Here is a 19,459-nt window from a genome sequence, read left to right on the forward strand (position 1 = left end):
CACTTCTCGAGTTACGACCACCTCGACTTACGACCATTCGCACTTAGGACGAAAAATTTCATTAAAAATTTTTTTAAATGTATAAATTTTTTATAGTTTTCGTCAAATATATATCATATATATATATATCTTGCGGTTGATTGCGTCATCTTTAGTTTTGTTCTGCAGTTAGTTAGCCATCTTACACAAGCACACGCGAAGGGTAACTAACTGTTTTGTTGTTAAGTACAGTCACTTCTCGACTTATAACCATTTCGACTTAGAGCTGTTTCACACTATGACCGACTGGACCGATTGGTCCGACTCCAAGTCGTGTTGCCATGGCAACAGCAGTCGGCCCACCGACTAATCATTCCAGTCAGACAGATTTAAAAAGTTAAATATTTGTAGTCGGGTCGGAGCAGTCGGTGAGCTACAGCCAATGAAAGCTTCGAAACTACAACCAATCAGACTTTGGATATATGAAAACTATCGAATCAATCAAATATAACTTTACATTATATATATTGCTAATTTATTTAAATTTTCCCTTGTACCTTATTTCTTTCATAACTGCTTAAATTTTATATGGGAACATATATGACTTTAATATATATATTAAAAAACATTATCGACGTAATGAGAAAAGATGGTATTATTTAGACTTTTCGTAAGAATTTATAAACGAAGTAAGATCATATCCGCAAAGTTTAACCAGGTAGATTATAAAAATATTTTGAAAATTAGAAAAACTTAAAACGATTTCTAACACGCGTTCCGATTGGTCCTTACGAGTCGGCCACCGACATATAATCGTACTCAGTGTGAATGCTTTTACTACTAGTCGGTCCGATTATGGGATCGGTCGGATCGGACCGGTCTTTCTAGTCGGTCATAGTGTGAAACAGCCCTTAGTCCGAAGTTGCGGAACCGAACCCCGTCGTAAGTCGAGAAGTAACTGTATTGACTAATGCAGGTATTACTTTGACCGTAAACTGCTGAATGTATGTAGAGAGGAGAGGAGGGTATTATGGAATACCATTTACATTTCTAAAAATAACTTTACTGGTTTTTGATTAAAATTACCGAAATCATCATGAATACATACTATAACTAGTTGTAATGAACTGCCACTTGTAAAAAAAATACTATTTATTTTGTTGTCATAAAAAAAATTTATTTAAAAAAGTCACAAATGGAGGTTATTATGAAATAGTCGGGTAAAATGGAATAGGTGGTTTAAACCATTGAAAAACTAATTAAACTTGATAAAACATATTTATTTTTAAGATTATGTGCATGTCATTTCTGCTTCGAGTCTATTTACAAAGTCACAGATATAATTTTCTTTCTCTGCTCCGGTACAGTCAAGGTGAGCCCACAGAGAACAGCTGAAGCATTGAATCCAAATTTCCCCTCGTTGATCTTCGGAGAATTTTCCGTTACAGAAGATACATCGAGCGTCTTCGTTTTCCAGTTATATGGAATACTATACTTTTACGTCGGGTATTATGAAATACCTAGTATTCCATAGTACCCGACACGCCATCTTGGAAAATGAACTTTTACACTGATGGACAAAACATTGTCAGCTAAAAAACGACGACAGTATAACAAACTACAATTCTTTTAGCGTACATTATGCTTAACATCAATGTTCAAGTCACATGTGTACTAGTAGGTTAAAATGTTTGAAAATTTGCTTGCAAAAACTCTTGAAAATCACAAAACACAGTTTGTTCTGTAGCGAGTGGTACGACAACAACAAGCGATCAACTCTCACTGCACTGCATCATAGGAGTCTTTCTTGAGTAGTTTATGGTATTCCCAAGTGACAGCAGCAACAAACAGAACCGAAACCTCGGTATTCCATATTTCCCTACTATTCCACAATATCCTCCTCTCCTCTATATGTTAGGCTCAAAGACCGAAATCGCTCATTGAGCGAAAAAAACGAACACAAAGCGAATTTCGCTTCGTGGCCTTTTGTAAAAATGACCAGAAAGCGAAATTCGCGTCATGGCATTTGTAAAACGGCCACAATGCGTTGTGGCTAACTCAAAACGACCACAAAGCGAAATTTGCGTCGTGGCTTTCATGATATTTGACCACGACGCGTTGTGGTGATTAAGAAAAGCCATAACGCGTTCTGAATGTTAGCTGATGCAACCACGATAGAGGATCATACAACGCACAGTGGTTTGTAACTTTAAAATATGGATTCTAGGCTCGAAACATTTTTATTTACAATTTTTAATGCCGAACAACATTAGTTCTATAACTTTTCCTAGAAATTTAATTTTCATACTTAAAAAAATCTTTAAAGAAAAATGTATGGAGAAAAATACACATTTTTTTCTTTTGTTTTGCTAAAAAGTGCTAAAAGTCCAACTACTTGTAGGTGCTTGATACACGATGAAATAAAAATCAACTGCTAAAGTTAAAAACCACTGTACGACGGATTTATTATAGTTAAAAGCCACCACACGTTCTGGATGTTAACTAATAACGAGGTGATGACAAGAAAATAAAACTTTCTTTTTCATTATGATTTATTTATCTTCAATCATCTAATATAAGTAGGTAAAAAAAATTATTAATCACATACAGAAATGTAACTTTGTTGCTTTTCAACATTTAATCATTGCGGAAAATCTGTTACGGTGCTCGAGACGTCAACGTTTTCTAACAACTAATTTACTAAAAATAATTAGTTTGTCAGGAACTTTTATTAATAAATCAGTCATTTTTATGAGAATCGAGAATGTTGCAGAGTTATTTTCGCTGATTGTTTTTGAACGGATTATCGACGAAAACCGAGGGAATCCGACATCCATATACCCAGGGCCGGATTTACATGGAGACAATTGGGGCCGGTGCCCAGGGCTCCCACCAAAACAGGGGCCTCCACAAAACTATGTTTAAACATAATTTTTTTTCCTATTACTGCGACAGCCTAGTGTGGCCTGATCACGAGGGCCACAGGCAAAGAAAACCAAACCCGGGAAAAAACCTATGAAACATCGGAAAATTTCGGTAAAAAAATTATACATAGGTATTTTTCGATTAAATGAAAATAATTAGTTTTACACAATAAAATATATGTGTTTACAATATTCTTATTTTTAAATGAAACTTACAACTTCCTAGCTGAAATCTAGTTGAAAGTACAGTATTTTGTGTAAATTTTCTAAATCATCAAATTTACCTACTCTTAAAGGGGGGCCCCAGAGAATTTGTGGCCAGGGCCCCTGGATTGGTAAATCCGGCCCTGCATATACCTAGCATCAATCTGCATTATTATTGGCTTCTGTTGTCCTGTCCTAAAACCTTCTAGTTATAAGAAAAAACAGAAAAGTTTTAGGCTAAAACTTTTTCCAGCGAAACTTGTGGTGCGATGAGTACCACAAGTTTCGCTGGAAAAAGACCACAGAACACAGACCACAGAGTACCGTAGTTTTACTCTAGACTTATCCTAAATATAAGACTACCCGAAACATTACTCTGAGAGGCTGAAATTACTCTAGAAAAGGGTAATTACCCTAAAAATGGCAACACTGGTCAAGAATGAACACAATACAAACTCCGAAAGTTTGCAATGCGCCCGTTGACAAGTTGCAACCTATCCTTCGTATTGTGGTTGCATCAGCTAACATTTAGAACGCGTTATGGCTTTTCTTAATCACCACAACGCGTCGTGGTCAAATATCACGAAAGCCACGACACGAATTTCGCTTTGTGGTCGTTTTGAGTTAACCACAACGCGTTGTGGCCGTTTTACAAATGCCATGACGCGAATTTCGCTTTCTGGTCATTTTTACAAACGGCCACGAAGCAAAATTCGCGTCGTGGCCGTTTTGAAACGACCACAACGCGTTGTGGTCGATTTTTCGCTCAATGAGCGATTTCGGTCTTTGAGCTTTACATATATATATATTATATATTATTGTCGGAACGTAGTGACGACTAATACTTCACTTCATGCATTCCTTGTCAACAAAATAACTCTGGAATGAGTTGTCCGATCTTGATGAAATTTTCTAGGACGACTCCTCATCACTCAAGGATGAAATGGTTAAAATTTCAACTTCCAAAACTGATCCGTTTTTATAGAACTGGAGATAGGGGATTTTCTTCAGTATGGATCCTTTTTGTGAGTTGAAATTTTAATCAGTTCATCCTTAAGTGATGACGAGTCGTCCTAGAAATTTTCATCAAGATCGGACAACTCATTCTAGAGTTTTAATGTTGACAAGGAATGCATGAAGTCAAGTGTTAGTCGCTTCCTGTACGCACGTGTAGAAGCGTCATCTAGTGGTCGGAAAATATGACAAGCATTAAATCGGTAATTTTGAAACGTTATCGCTAACTCGATACACATCAAATATAAAGAATCTTTATAGAATAATAAGTTTTAAAAAGTTTTATTTTTATAACGTGGAGCAGCAGTGATCAATATTGATGGCTTTACGATCCATTCTCTCCTTCGTCTTCCTATCGTTAGTACGAAATTTCGATCTCTAAATGAAGAAGCTGCACAGAGATTCCAGATTGAGATGAAGTCGCTCAAATTCATTATCATCGATGAAATGTCAATGATTGGTGCAAGAATGCTTTACATGATCGAGAGAAGATTGAGTGAGATAAACCCCGAGAAAGATGAGCCATTTGGTGGATTCTTTATCTATTTGTTTGGTGATTTTTGTTAGCTTCCTCCTGTTAAAGATACTCCTCTCTACTCGAGTGTTTTTTACAATGTAATGTCCCAACAAGGTAGGGACCCTGTTGGGACATTACATTACATTTGCATTTGATTCTTTTGAGAAGTTCATTGAGCTTACTAGGTTCATTGAGAATTACTAAGTTCATTGAACTTAGTAATTCTCATAGACAAAATAGCGCAGATACTTTCTTCACAGATGTCTTACAACATCTAGCTTCGGGTGATTTCTCTGATACAGATCTTAAAATTCTGACGGCAAGAAATCGAGCCTGTTTATCCAGAGATGAACTCGATCCGTTCCAAACGGCAGTACAGCTATATCCAACAAACGAGCAAGTTAAACAAAGCAACTAAGACTACTTGCAGTCAACTGCATGCCGTCTTGCTTATATAGCATCTGTAAACTCTCCAGATATTGCCCCGCCTGCGTAAAAGGATGACTCAGCTCTTGGTCTCTCCAAATATTTGAATCTCCAGTTAATTCCAGAATCATGCCGAGAGTCAACTTATGGGTGCAAGGAGGTCTCGTCAATGGTTCACTAGGAACTATACGCTACATTATATATGTTCCTAATGCTTGCCAGCTCTTCCTCTGTTTATTTTAGTGGAATTCGATAGCTATCAGGGACTTTTCATCTATGGTAATCTGTTTCCAATAATCCCATAACACGCTCTTCGAACGATGGCAGTATATTGCGATCTCGTAGACAGTTTCCCCTTACCTTAGCATACTCGATGACTATACATAAATCACAGGGTCTTCCAAATAACTCTTCGAAAAATCAAAATAGATATAGGGAAAAAAGAGACATCTCTTTTTTCCCTATATCTGTTTTCATGTATATCTGACTCAATGTAACATGGTCTTACCTATGTTACATTGAGTCAAGTGAAGAAAATAACTGACTCAGTATTTTTAAAGAGTTACAATAGAGATCGCTACGAGTCTGTAAGTCGAAGGCTCTTAGTGATACACAGAATTTCATGAAACGTTGGCATAGCAATTAATTAATGGCTTATTCTGACCTTATATTTGTACCTTTAAATGATCCAATAGAAATCAAATATATTGTTGAGAACAAATGATTCTTTGTTTCTTTTTTCCCTCATAATCTAGAAAATAAAGGCGCGAGCAGCTTCGTTCCGACTACACGCTGATACAGCGTTACTTAACTAGTTTACTCATATACAAAACAGCAATTGCCAAATTGATAAGAATAGTATTAAAATTTTACATCAAGAAAAAATTATATACAAACGGAAATTTAAAGAACATGTTGAAATAATAAAACATAATAGTGAAGATAATAATACATTAATTAATATATCAAATGGTATGCAAATAGACCAAAGGTGGTATGAACTGATAGAGGGCGCAGCAAGTTAGCAATGTGTGTTAGAATATCGGGAAATATTGTATTATCACTCAATGATGTTTTTAATAGTGATGTTCTTTTTGAAAAGCAGTGTATAATTTTTAATTACAAAACGTGTATAAAGAATGAAAGTCTTCCAGAGGAAAGAATTTTGTACGTATGTATAAACATTTAAAATGTATTATGTTATACTTAGTCGGATTTGTGAGTAATGTTAACAAGTAGTATACATTTATAGTCACTAATACAGCACAGAGGTAACACGCCGTAAAAAATGTGTAACAACAACAAAAATGTGGGAGAACAGATACGCAAAAGTACGGTACAGGTGTAAAACAACATCAGGAGAACTAGTGGTATGATAGGATAGTTTTAATGGTTTTTATAATGGTTTTATAATGTCTTCTACTCGCGTTGTTTGTTAAATAAATAAATTTATTTTGTAGCACTGAGGAGGGACCAGGAGGAAAAACACTGGACCGAAATGCATATGTAATGAAACCAATAAAAGTGTTTAAAGCCTGTATAAGCTGTAAGATAGTCTACCGTTTAAAGCAATTGTTCGGTTTAAAGAGACTTTTATCAATTCAACATGTTGTGCAGCTGTCATTACAAAATTCAATTTCGTTGCTTTGTTTAACTTGCTCGTTTGTTGGATATAGCTCTACTGCCGTTTGGAACTGATCAAGTTCATCTCTGAATAAATAGACTCGATTTCTTATCGTCAGATTGTTCAGATCTACATCAGAGAAATCACCCGAAGCTGGATGTTGTAAGACATCTGTGAAGGAACTATCTGCGCTATTTTGTCGATGAGAATTACTAAGTTCAATGAACTTCTCAAAAGAATCAAATGCAAATGTAATGTAATGTCCCAACAGGTCCCTACCTTGTTGGGACATTACATTGTAAAAAACACTCGAGTAGAGAGGAGTATCTTTAACAGGAGGAAGCTAACAAAAATCACCAAACAAATAGATAAAGAATCCACCAAACGGCCAAATCATCTTTCTCGGGGTTTATCTCCCTCAATCTTCTCTCGATCATGTAAAGCATACTTGCACCAATCATTGACATTTCATCGATGATGATGAATTTGAGCGACTTTATCTCAATCTGGAATCTCTGTGCAGCTTCTTCATTTAGAGATCGAAATTTCGTACTAACGATAGGAAGACGAAGGAGAGAATGGATCGTAAAGCCATCAATATTGATCACTGCTGCTCCACGTTATAAAAATAAAAGTTTTTAAAACTTATTAATCTATAAAGATTCTTTATATTTGATGTGTATCTAGTTAGCGATAACGTTTACCTTTCAAAATTACCGTTTTAATGCTTGTCATATTTTCCGACCACTAGATGACGCTTCTACACGTGCGTACAGGAAGCGACTAACACTTGACTTCATGCATTCCTTGTCAACATTAAAACTCTAGAATGAGTTGTCCGATCTTGATGAAATTTTCTAGGACGATTCATCATCACTCAAGGATGAACTGATTAACATTTCAACTTTCAAAAATGATCCGTTTTTTGTAGAACTGGAGATAGGGGTTTTTCTTCAGTATGGATCATTTTTGAGAGTTGAAATTTTAATCAATTCATCCTTGAGTGATGATGAATCGTCCTAGAAAATTTCATCAAGATCGGACAACTCATTCTAGAGTTATAATGTTGACAAGGAATGCATGAAGTCAAGTATTAGTCGTCACTTCGTTCCGACAATTATTGTTTTACCAAATTTACGCATGTTGCATACTTTATTTATTTACTTACTTTCCACAAGTAGACAGAAAAGTCTTGAAAAACGGTTGATAACTACTCCAAAATTAACAAATAATTTGTGAGGACCCGAACGGGAGTCGACTAAAAGGGACGAAATTGGAGATTTTCATTGTTTAATGGAAGATTTTTTTTCTATATTTAAACAATGAAAGATGCGAATTCGAGAAACGTGCGCCACGAAAGGAATCAAGTTCTGTCGCGACGATGACCTCTCCCGCGCCCTCCATCGGGTTTCGAATTGGCACCAGGTGACAATGAGAGACCAATGGAGAGGCGACTTGGGGGAGAAAGATTATAAAACCGTCGTTTCAAGGACATAAAGAGTTCTTGGATGCGCGAGTTTCCTCCGGTGGTGTGTGCGCGCCCGTAACATCAGAAAGAAAGGATTCCGAACCCTGAGGAAGCACCGTGGATGTGTGATTGCCTAGCCACCTCTAGATCATCGGATCGCATCGAGCTTCAGCAGCCAGAATACGTGCCATCCGCCCCGGGGCCTATCGTCTTCTCATCGTCCCGTCGAACTGCCGGACATCGGAACACGAACTTTGGACGAACTCTTTTGGGGACTGCCAGTCGCGCGTTTTGTGTGGTGTTACCTCTTCGAACAAGAGTAACTTGTAAAAAAACTTTTATGTTTATTAAACGGTTTTTGATGGACAACCAGTCTCAGTGAGTCATCCACCCCCTCATGACCGTCTGACCAGGGCCGGCCATCGGGGGGGTGCGGCGGATGCTACGCACCGGGGCCCCGCGATTGAGGGGGCCCCAACATTATCAAGAATGCAGTATTTTTAGTAATTTTTCTGAAGTAATTAATGTATTAGCAAGAACAAAATCACGCTTTAAATAAACATGCATTAATATATGTTCGTGTTTGTAAATTTTTTTATTTTAGAAAAACATTTGGGCCCAAATAGTTTCTTGCACCCGGGCCCCTTTATCGAGAAGGCCGGCCCTGCGTCTGACCGCTCGACCGCCTTTGCTTTCACCTCCTCCTTTCGGCCAACCCTACATAATCGTAAAAACAAAGACAACAATTACATAAGACTAGAAATATATTACTTTAAATACCGCATAAATTAAAACAACAAAGTACCTGTACAGTATAAAAGTTCTTCAGAAGAATTTGATTTCGAAGAGCTGATTTTCTTCGAAAACAGTTCGAAGTTTGCCAGAAGTTAACCGCTTCTGGCAAAATAATTAACGATGCAGTACGTTATTCGAAAACATTTGGAAGGCAACAGGAAGCTTTGCTTTTCCTATTTGCATTTTTCACCGGATGCTCGCCCTCTGGTGTTTAAAAACAAAACTATTCTATCTGGGTCGTTTGATTCGTTTTTGTGTATTATCAGCAGTAAAGATGAATAGCAATACAAAAAGCAAGGCTCTCTGTTGCGTTCCAAATTGCAATTTCAAAACCTTACGGGAGCCTAAGATAAATTTTCCCACGTGATTATTCGAAAATCGATCGGTTATATTTGAGCTTCTCTGAATTCTGAAAGAGTGGATTAGACTGTTAAGAATTGGCAGTTTCCCGATTGTCCAGCTTTACATAAACAAGTTATGCCGTCAATTTTAAAAGATATTTTCTTAAAGTTTAAAATGCCAGTAATTTTGTGTGGAACACGGGGTCGAATTTAAGCATTTCGAAGCCCTCAGCTGAATTCGGTAAGGCCCCCTTACCAGCCCTTCATAATTTTAGAAGTCAAAAGAAAAGAATTAAATCAGATTATGTCTCAGATTTAATACGGATATTGGAAGAGAAAGATATGACGTTTCACTAGTTTTCTGTTTTATAACTGAATAATTAAATTTTTATACCCATTCCATTAAAAATCTTTTTTAAAATTGGTTTTATCGATTTTTTTTAAAAAAGGGCTACTTTATCTGAGTCGTAAGATTAATTTTTAGAAAAAATTAATGAAATACTAGATAATGATTCTATACGCTTCTATACGTATATCTAAAATAAAAAGTAAAGTATATTTTGTTGGTTTGTATAAAAATGTTTATTACAAACTTTGACTTCAATTTTCTTTTTGTACAAACGTTTGAGGCCCCTCGAAAGTCGAGGCCCTAAGCAACAACTTGCATAGCTTTTTACTTGTAAATTCGGCTCTGATAGGACAATGTCAAAGCTGATGTTTTTTAACACAAAGGACACAAATATGTATAGAACGATCTCGCTCACTTGTTTCGATACCATACAATGACGTGTCCAGCTAGCAATAATTGTTCTCCTCCTATAAAATTTCTCGATAAACAACTACAAGCAGTATATATCATTATACCGGACAGCAGTGGCGGCCTTATGGGGTGGCGAGCTGGGCAATCGCCCGGGGCCACGCGCAACAACTCGAGTAGAAAAAAGTTGATATTTAAAACTTTTTATTTTATCCTTAGCTATTAGTTATAAGCCGCAAACATTGTTTTTAAATCCCTGCGTATATCTTTTAAGGCATTTATGTACTGTACCTTAGTTTATCATCATTATTAATTAGTCGTCTTTATGATTGTTAACTTTTATAAATCTTCTAATATAATATTTTAACACTCGAAATTTATTTATTTATAACTTTTGCATTTCTCGTCAATCATCAGAAATATCTATTTTCAATTCACATACTTTGCACAAAGGACAAGGGCCTCACAAAGATCTGCCGCCCGCGGTCTCGCAAACATCTTCCGCCGGGGCCTCGCCAAGATCTGCTGCCCGGACCCTCGCAATCATTAAGGCCGCCACTGCCGTACAGTAATATATGATTAATCTTACGACTCAGATAAAGTAGCCCTTTTGTAAAAATGCAACGCCCTCTATAGTTCATGAAAAAAGTGAATTGCTATTCATCTTTACTACTGACAATACTCAAGAATGATTCAAACGACCCAGATAAAATAGTTTTGTTATTACACACCAGCGGGCGAGCATGCCGTGAAATAAGCGAATTGCTCTGTTTCCATATGTCACGGCTTATGGTTGTCAATCACTGACCGAAGTTTGCTTGTTTTTAGGAAATCTGTCAACAAAATATCCATCGTGTGATTGTTTTACGTACAAAAAAGGATACTATAACATCTGTCAGCGATCAAAACCTCGTAACTCCAATATATGGTCAAATTTGAATTACGGCATTTGTGGATAACGAAACTGCGCTTCAGTCATAGACGAAATTCTCTAGTAGTAGTCAATTCTTAATTTTAATTGTATAAATTATGTTCGTATCAAATGTATCATTTTATGTTTATCTTTATATATAATCGAGACGAGTTGATAATAATAATCAGTGCAGAGCCCAAACGGTTACGAGTTGAAAGTTGAAATTTGGTACACAGTTTCGGTACCAAATTTAAGTACCAAAGTGTTAAGTAACAATGGAAGTGTTAAGTAACAATTGAGAACAAGAGAAAGCGACGTGCAAGATTTACGGGCTCTGGAAAAAAAGAAAAAGAAAAAGAGTAATATGTTTGAACATATTTGATTTTCAAATTTAAACAGATTAGTTCGGTTTTTCTCGACCTTTCTTCTTTAGAACATTCGATGAAAATCGAACGATATAATCAAAACACGTCGTGAACATCGAACAATATTAGAACATTCGATTTTCAAATTCGACCTTTCTTTAGAAATATTTAGTTTGTTGATGAAATTACTCTTTTTCTTTCCTGACTATAACTTAATAATCTTAATTATCGCTATCGTCACTTTTGCCCGAGCAACGCCGGGCCTACCTGCTAGTTATAATATATTAATTTTCTCTTTGTAAAAAAATTTTTATATAAGAAAACTTTATAATTATCGTACTACTGTAAGTACACGGAAAAATAGGAATTAAAAACGAATATGAAAACAGATACCAGTGAGAAATGTATAGTTAATAAGGAGGATACGAAGAACTAAAAAGGTATAAAAAATGTATTTAGTTAAAAATGTCCTTTAAGGAATTTTTTGTAAATCTTATTATGTACGCACTCGCGTCACCCATGTTAATAAAAAACCTTTGGTTTCCTGTAGCACTGATGAGGGACCAGGACTCATAAAACTGGTCCGAAATGCATTTGATGAAGAACCAATAAAAAAGTTTTAAGCCTGTTTAGCTGTAAGTTAGTCTACCGAATGTTTTCGGATTAAAGAGACAACCACCTATTAATTTTCTCGTTTAGCAATTGCCTAATTATTGCTAGACAGTTTTTCATCTATCTAAACTGGTTATCATCTTTCTTCAGATTAGAAAGCAATTAGTGGTTCTGCTACATTAATGACTTTAATTTCAACTGGTACATACAAATTTTTTTTCATTAATAAGATTTACTGGGTAATATTTTACAGTAAAGCATATAAATCATGTTGTTCAATTGTTTTCAAATGGAAATAGGGTTAAAAACTTAAGCTGCTTTATAATTTTTGAGAGGTGAATCAGTGCTTCTTAATTGCTTAAATACACCCAATGAACATATTCTATTTACTAATAATTTTTTTCTTAAATTCATTTAGTAACTAGTTGTTTAGTTAAATTCATTTAAAATCAATGAACTAACATTTTACTGTATTGAGAGCTACACTGGTCACTTGAAAGACGACTGCCAAGTAGATGCTGCTTACTATGTGTATTCAGATTAAATTTTTGTGCATTGTTCATCAGTTAGACTGAATTATGAGACGTCCGTATTCCAAGCAGAGCTCTCAAAAGCATCCTAGTAGATGTTGGACCATTTGGGTCCAGAGCTGGTCTTGGTTTACTCTGCAATCAGGCAGAGTAACACAGAGACAAATTGCTACTGGGGGATCAGAAATTACTGAGGACGAAGCACACAGAGTTCAATCTCTTGAGATAAGTCTAAGGTCACATCCGAATCCACATCCAGATGATTGGCAAAGAGCGTGCCAATCATCCGGACAAAGAGGTTGCTAAGAACCCAATTTGTAAGAGACTGTTGAACTTCTCATTAGTGGTGCTCTATCTCTACATTAAGAGTATTCTACTGTTATGACACATCGGCAAGAGAACTGTCTTATAGCGCAGCGATGAATCAGTAGTTATTTCAACCTATTGGAATGAATCTATTGGTTTGTTCTTAAGGCATTTTAGCCAAACATTCCAACACTGTCGTTGCCGAAAAACATATTAAAATAATTTTACGGCACATTCATTGATTTTATTTCATTGAAACTATTCTTTTGGAGTTATACATTGGACTCACACAGATCTTGAGCAACTCCAAAGGAAAATAAGAACTACACTTACTAAGCATAAACAACATCATCCTAAATCCGCCACAGAAAGATTAACCCTTCCACGTAAAGATGGCGGACGTGGCCTGATTGACATAGTTAACCTTCACTACAAACAAATACAGTCACTGCGAGAGTTTTTCTACAAAAAACAAGAAACATCACAATTACATAAAGCAGTAACTCTAGCAGACTCGAATAACACACCATTAAACTTACACTCACATCATATGGACACAACACAACATATAAAAAGCATAGACACCATTAAGCAATCGTGGGCTCGAAAGGCACTCCATGGCAGGCATCCTTATGATCTGGCCCAGGATTTTGTTGACAAAACTGCGTCAAACAGCTGGTTAGCTCGGGGATGCCTCTTTGGGGAGACGGAAGGATTCATGATCACCATACAGGATCAGGTCATAAATACTAAAAACTACAGAAAACACATACTCAAAGATGCAACACTCACAAATGACACATGCAGAAAATGTCACATCATGCCAGAAACTATACAACACATCACCTCTGGTTGCAAGCTCTTGGCACAGACAGATTATTTACATAGACATAATCAAGTAGCAAATATAATACACCAAGAGCTTGCAAAGAAACACAAATTAGTAGACATCCACGAACCATACTACAAATACATTCCACAGACAGTATTGGAAAACAACACGCACAAAATGTACTACGACAGAGCCATAATCACACATAAAACAATTTACCACAACAGACCAGACATCACACTCATTGACAAACACAATAAAATAGCATACATTATAGACATATCCATTCCAAACACTCACAATATACAAAACACATGCACTGAAAAAATTAGCAAGTACACAGAACTCGCCCAGGAAATAAGGCGTCTGTGGAGGATGGATAGGGTGCTTATTGTACCTGTTGTTCTCTCCTCTACAGGTGTCATACCACACACACTGCACAAAAGCCTGGGCACATTACAATTGAATAGAAACACATACAATAACACGAAGCACTCAGCAAATCATAGATATACATACACTTAACACCTTATTCTTGCCGAGAAATATAAATTTATTTAATTCAAACAAACGTTTTCAGCCTGATTTACAGGCCATCATCAGGTTTAGAATACATTCGAATTAAATTCTATCCTTGGAACACAAAATTCAAATTCAAATAAAATACATTTAAACAGAATATAAATAGCCAACATAAATACAAATAAAACTAAAACATAAAATACACATAAACATGCAACAAATGAATATATAAGTATTAATAAATGCAATACTAAGACATTCAATAAAACTGTTACAACGATTGGTTAGAGCCCTTATTAAACTTCTTAACCATGAACTTCCATGCAGAGGGAAGACTTTCTGCGTCCCTCGCATTTAGACAGCCTTCTTGCAATCTACTCCTATAAATCTGCAACTTCTCTGCCGTCAATGCCAAAGATGGAGAAGATAAAGGATTTATGATGGTCGCCTCATTCCATTTAACTATAGCTCCTGGCGCTTGTGCCATTTGGGACAAAATTGTTGCATTAGACCCCTTTCTGATATTATAACTATGCTCCTTGATTCTAAGCCCTAAACTTCTAGTGGTTACTCCAATATAGTCTTTTTTAACGTCCAATTGCATGTTCTCATACGGAATTTTATAAACTCCTGCTTTCTCTTCCGATTTTATATCATCTTTATCATTTCTGAGGATTTTGTATAAATTAGGCGCCCTTTTTAAAAGCATTCTCGAACCTTTTCTGTGTGCAATCTCCTTCATGACCGCATTCATACTTTCGCTATACGTAAATTTTACGCTTCTATTGGGAGCATTTTTAAAAAACTTTTTCTTGATGTTGGCTTCGTATTTCTTAACTATTCCCAGAATTGCACTTTTTTGGTAACCTAGGGCCTTGGCTACGTTTATTATTCTATTTATTTCTTTCCTCCTGTCTTGTACCCTTTCACAATACAAAAATGCCCTTCTTATTAAAGCTCTGAAAGCCGCAATTTTATATTTATACGGATCCTTAGATTGGGAGGGAATATACAAAGGGCTATGGGATGGTTTAATAAAAACGTTGGTGGACAGGTGGCCTTTTTTGAATGTAATATCAATGTCGAGAAAATGCAGATTCAATGAACTCTTCTGTTCTAATCTTAAAGTAAGGCCATCGTTGTTATCGTTGATCTTATCCAAAAAATCCTTGATCCTGCTGTTATTTCTCCATAATATAAATAAGTCATCAACGTATCTGCTAAAATACATGATATCCTCCTTGAAAGCATGAAAAACTCTTCTTTCCAGCCTTCTAACCACCAATTCACATAGGATCCCTGAAAGCGGGCTTCCCATAGGGACCCCTCTTCGCTGTCTGTAGACCTGCCTTAGTGAAGAGTACTTCAGATGAAAAGCAGTCCTTAACGACAGGCAGAGGGACCGGAAGCAAGATATTGGAGCTAATGACATCCGGCTCACTAAGAATTGGTTAAGGCGAAATGATTTGGTGTTGACTAGGGCAGATAAAAGTAAACAAATAATCATCATGAAAAGGAGTACGTATAATGAAGCTCTAATGGATTATATCGGAAAGACAGAATGTGAAAAGATCAACAGCAATTTTATTGGAAGCTTGGATAGGAAGGTCAGAAAACTAGAGGTCTCTAAACTTTCCAACGCTTTGCCTTTTCTCAGGAAGTGCAGGAACCCTAGACCTGGAACACCTAGGTTATTTGCTTTCGCTAAAGTGCATAAAACCGGTAAAGAAATAAGACCTGTCGTAGAAAAATGCAGGGGTCCCACGTTTGTGTTAGAAAAGAGGTTGCATGAGTATTTATCCTCGCAACTGGACACAGATACTCTAGTTGCGCATGATCCTATGAAGGTGGTTAAGGATCTGCAGAATATAGCGTTAATGGAAGATGAAGTTGCAACTGTTTTCGACTATGAGAGCATGTATCCGTCGGTTAAGATAGAATCGTGCGAGGAGGCGCTATTGGACTTCTTATACTGTAATAACTCAGAATTGCTTAATTATACTGAAGAAGTAAAGAATTTGGCTAGTTTGGTCTGCCGTGAATCTTGCTTCACTTTCAATGGGCAGGTCTACAGACAGCGAAGAGGGGTCCCTATGGGAAGCCCGCTTTCAGGGATCCTATGTGAATTGGTGGTTAGAAGGCTGGAAAGAAGAGTTTTTCATGCTTTCAAGGAGGATATCATGTATTTTAGCAGATACGTTGATGACTTATTTATATTATGGAGAAATAACAGCAGGATCAAGGATTTTTTGGATAAGATCAACGATAACAACGATGGCCTTACTTTAAGATTAGAACAGAAGAGTTCATTGAATCTGCATTTTCTCGACATTGATATTACATTCAAAAAAGGCCACCTGTCCACCAACGTTTTTATTAAACCATCCCATAGCCCTTTGTATATTCCCTCCCAATCTAAGGATCCGTATAAATATAAAATTGCGGCTTTCAGAGCTTTAATAAGAAGGGCATTTTTGTATTGTGAAAGGGTACAAGACAGGAGGAAAGAAATAAATAGAATAATAAACGTAGCCAAGGCCCTAGGTTACCAAAAAAGTGCAATTCTGGGAATAGTTAAGAAATACGAAGCCAACATCAAGAAAAAGTTTTTTAAAAATGCTCCCAATAGAAGCGTAAAATTTACGTATAGCGAAAGTATGAATGCGGTCATGAAGGAGATTGCACACAGAAAAGGTTCGAGAATGCTTTTAAAAAGGGCGCCTAATTTATACAAAATCCTCAGAAATGATAAAGATGATATAAAATCGGAAGAGAAAGCAGGAGTTTATAAAATTCCGTATGAGAACATGCAATTGGACGTTAAAAAAGACTATATTGGAGTAACCACTAGAAGTTTAGGGCTTAGAATCAAGGAGCATAGTTATAATATCAGAAAGGGGTCTAATGCAACAATTTTGTCCCAAATGGCACAAGCGCCAGGAGCTATAGTTAAATGGAATGAGGCGACCATCATAAATCCTTTATCTTCTCCATCTTTGGCATTGACGGCAGAGAAGTTGCAGATTTATAGGAGTAGATTGCAAGAAGGCTGTCTAAATGCGAGGGACGCAGAAAGTCTTCCCTCTGCATGGAAGTTCATGGTTAAGAAGTTTAATAAGGGCTCTAACCAATCGTTGTAACAGTTTTATTGAATGTCTTAGTATTGCATTTATTAATACTTATATATTCATTTGTTGCATGTTTATGTGTATTTTATGTTTTAGTTTTATTTGTATTTATGTTGGCTATTTATATTCTGTTTAAATGTATTTTATTTGAATTTGAATTTTGTGTTCCAAGGATAGAATTTAATTCGAATGTATTCTAAACCTGATGATGGCCTGTAAATCAGGCTGAAAACGTTTGTTTGAATTAAATAAATTTATATTTCTCGGCAAGAATAAGGTGTTAAGTGTATGTATAGAAACACATACATCACACTACAGAAGGCCACTATATTGAATACATGTCATATTGTGAGAAAATTCCTGAATACAGACACACACACTGATACACTTCTTTAATTTCTGTTTTGGTTACTATGCCTTGACTTTGGTCCGGCATAGTACACAGCCACCGGTGTTAACCGAGTATATCTCACTTAACCCAACATAATAACAACAACAACATTAGTAAAAACATAACGTTTAACTGTTATTTGAAAATTTTTATAAATGATTTAATGTTTCGAAGGATTCGTAGACCTACCCTTCTCTCTTTCTCGGAGTCCGAGGCATAAGTCCCTTTCTATGCTCTTTACGCCTTTGTTTATATTTCCTAGTTATAATTAAAAGTCCTGATGTAACAGGACTGCTAATTGCAGTCTTATCGCAAGAATTGTTGGCCTTCAGCAGTTTAGAAAAACACTAGTTATTAATAACAAAGTATTGAGAAAGACACCCGCATTATAGAGGACTCTCTTGGTAGAATTGCGATTTCTTTTCATTTCACCACTGATAAGTGAGTTCCTAAAATGATTTTATACTTTATGAAAATTTTCTTAATTATTGATAGGATTGGGGCAATGTTTTTAAAATACCTTTTCATTGGATTATCAATATCCTCTGACAGTTCAAATGCCAAGGCTGAAATCTTATCTTTTTCCTGACTAACGATTATAATACGATAAATATGCTACAACGTCGATTGAAGAATCGGTTTTAAATCATAAAAAGCTTTCATATTGGTTATAAAATTGTTTGCAAATAAAAACTTTAATAAAACTCTGAATAATATTTATAAATTTGATTTGCAGATTTATAGATGTTAAAATCTGAGAGAGACCGCCGCAATTTTCAGAAAATTTCTTATACTGTACTTCTTACACTTCTTAATTTTAATTACATAAATTATGTTCATATCAAATGTTGTATCACTTTATTATAATAGATCATCTTTCTCCTTTAGCAATTGCCTAACTATTGGTAGCCAGTTTTTCCTCTACCTAAACTGATCATAATCTTTCTTCAGATTAGAAAGCAATTAGTAACCAGTTCTGCTACATTAGTGGCTTTAATTTCAACTGGTACATACAAACTTTTTTCATTAATAAGATTTATTGGGTAATATTTTACAGTAAAACATAAATCATGTTGTTTAATTGTTTTCAAACGAAAATTGGGTTAAACTTAAGCTGCTTTATAATTTTAGAGAGGTGAATCAGTGCTTCTTAATTGCTTAAATACACGCAACGAACATATCCTATTTACTAATAAATTTTCTTTGATTCATTTAGTAACTAGTTGCGAAAAAGGTTCAAATTTAAATACGAATAAACATGCGATACCAAGTATTTAAATCTCTGTTCTCTGAAATTCCGACATTAAAATCATATAGGTGTTACTGAGGTGTGTTTTTCATATGCAAATCTTTAAGGATATATGTTGTTGTTATAACTTAAGAAATTTTATTAAAGGCATTTTAATCTTTGTTTGTCTGTAACACACTAAGCATTTTTAAGTAGGCTACATTTCAAAATATATTAATTTATCATTAAAGCTGTAAACTTCAAATCTAACGTTTAGATAGGCTTATTTTATTTTAATCCCTTTCGTAAGAACATAATTTTTTGATCTTATTACTTAAATTTTATTATTACTTAACTTGTGACGTAATGAATTAGTAATTTCATAAATAAATGTTTTCCTTGTTTTCCTGAATAAACATTTGTAATAAACTAAATAAAATTTAAAATATTTATGGCAATCATTGTAAAATTTATAACAAACATTTATGGTAATGATTGCCGTAAATATTCGTTAAAAAATTTTGATACTTATATTAAATAATTCCGGTAGAAAATAATTATTAAACTAAAAATAACGTAAATA

At 35.5% G+C, this 19,459-nt stretch overlaps 2 protein-coding genes across 2 annotated transcripts; one reads left to right on the forward strand and one right to left on the reverse strand.

Annotated features, from left to right (window-relative positions):
• Positions 1-12,505: 12,505 nt before the first annotated feature.
• On the reverse strand, positions 12,506-15,561 carry LOC136989834 (uncharacterized). Its single transcript, XM_067288118.1, has 2 exons — positions 14,440-15,561; positions 12,506-12,604 (listed from the first exon to the last, which is right to left on the reverse strand). Exons 1-2 carry the CDS (start codon positions 15,559-15,561, stop codon positions 12,506-12,508), a joined length of 1,221 nt encoding a protein of 406 aa, XP_067144219.1.
• A 76-nt stretch (positions 15,562-15,637) lies between these two features.
• LOC136989835 (uncharacterized) lies at positions 15,638-18,399 on the forward strand. The gene is made up of 2 exons (XM_067288119.1): positions 15,638-17,230; positions 18,385-18,399. The coding sequence occupies exons 1-2, from the start codon at positions 15,638-15,640 to the stop codon at positions 18,397-18,399; spliced, it is 1,608 nt and encodes a 535-aa protein (XP_067144220.1).
• Positions 18,400-19,459: the final 1,060 nt, after the last annotated feature.

This window comes from Centruroides vittatus, unplaced genomic scaffold (genome assembly GCF_030686945.1).
Source record: "Centruroides vittatus isolate TY-2023 unplaced genomic scaffold, ASM3068694v2 scaffold_769, whole genome shotgun sequence".
NCBI classification, from domain to species: Eukaryota; Metazoa; Arthropoda; class Arachnida; order Scorpiones; family Buthidae; genus Centruroides; species Centruroides vittatus.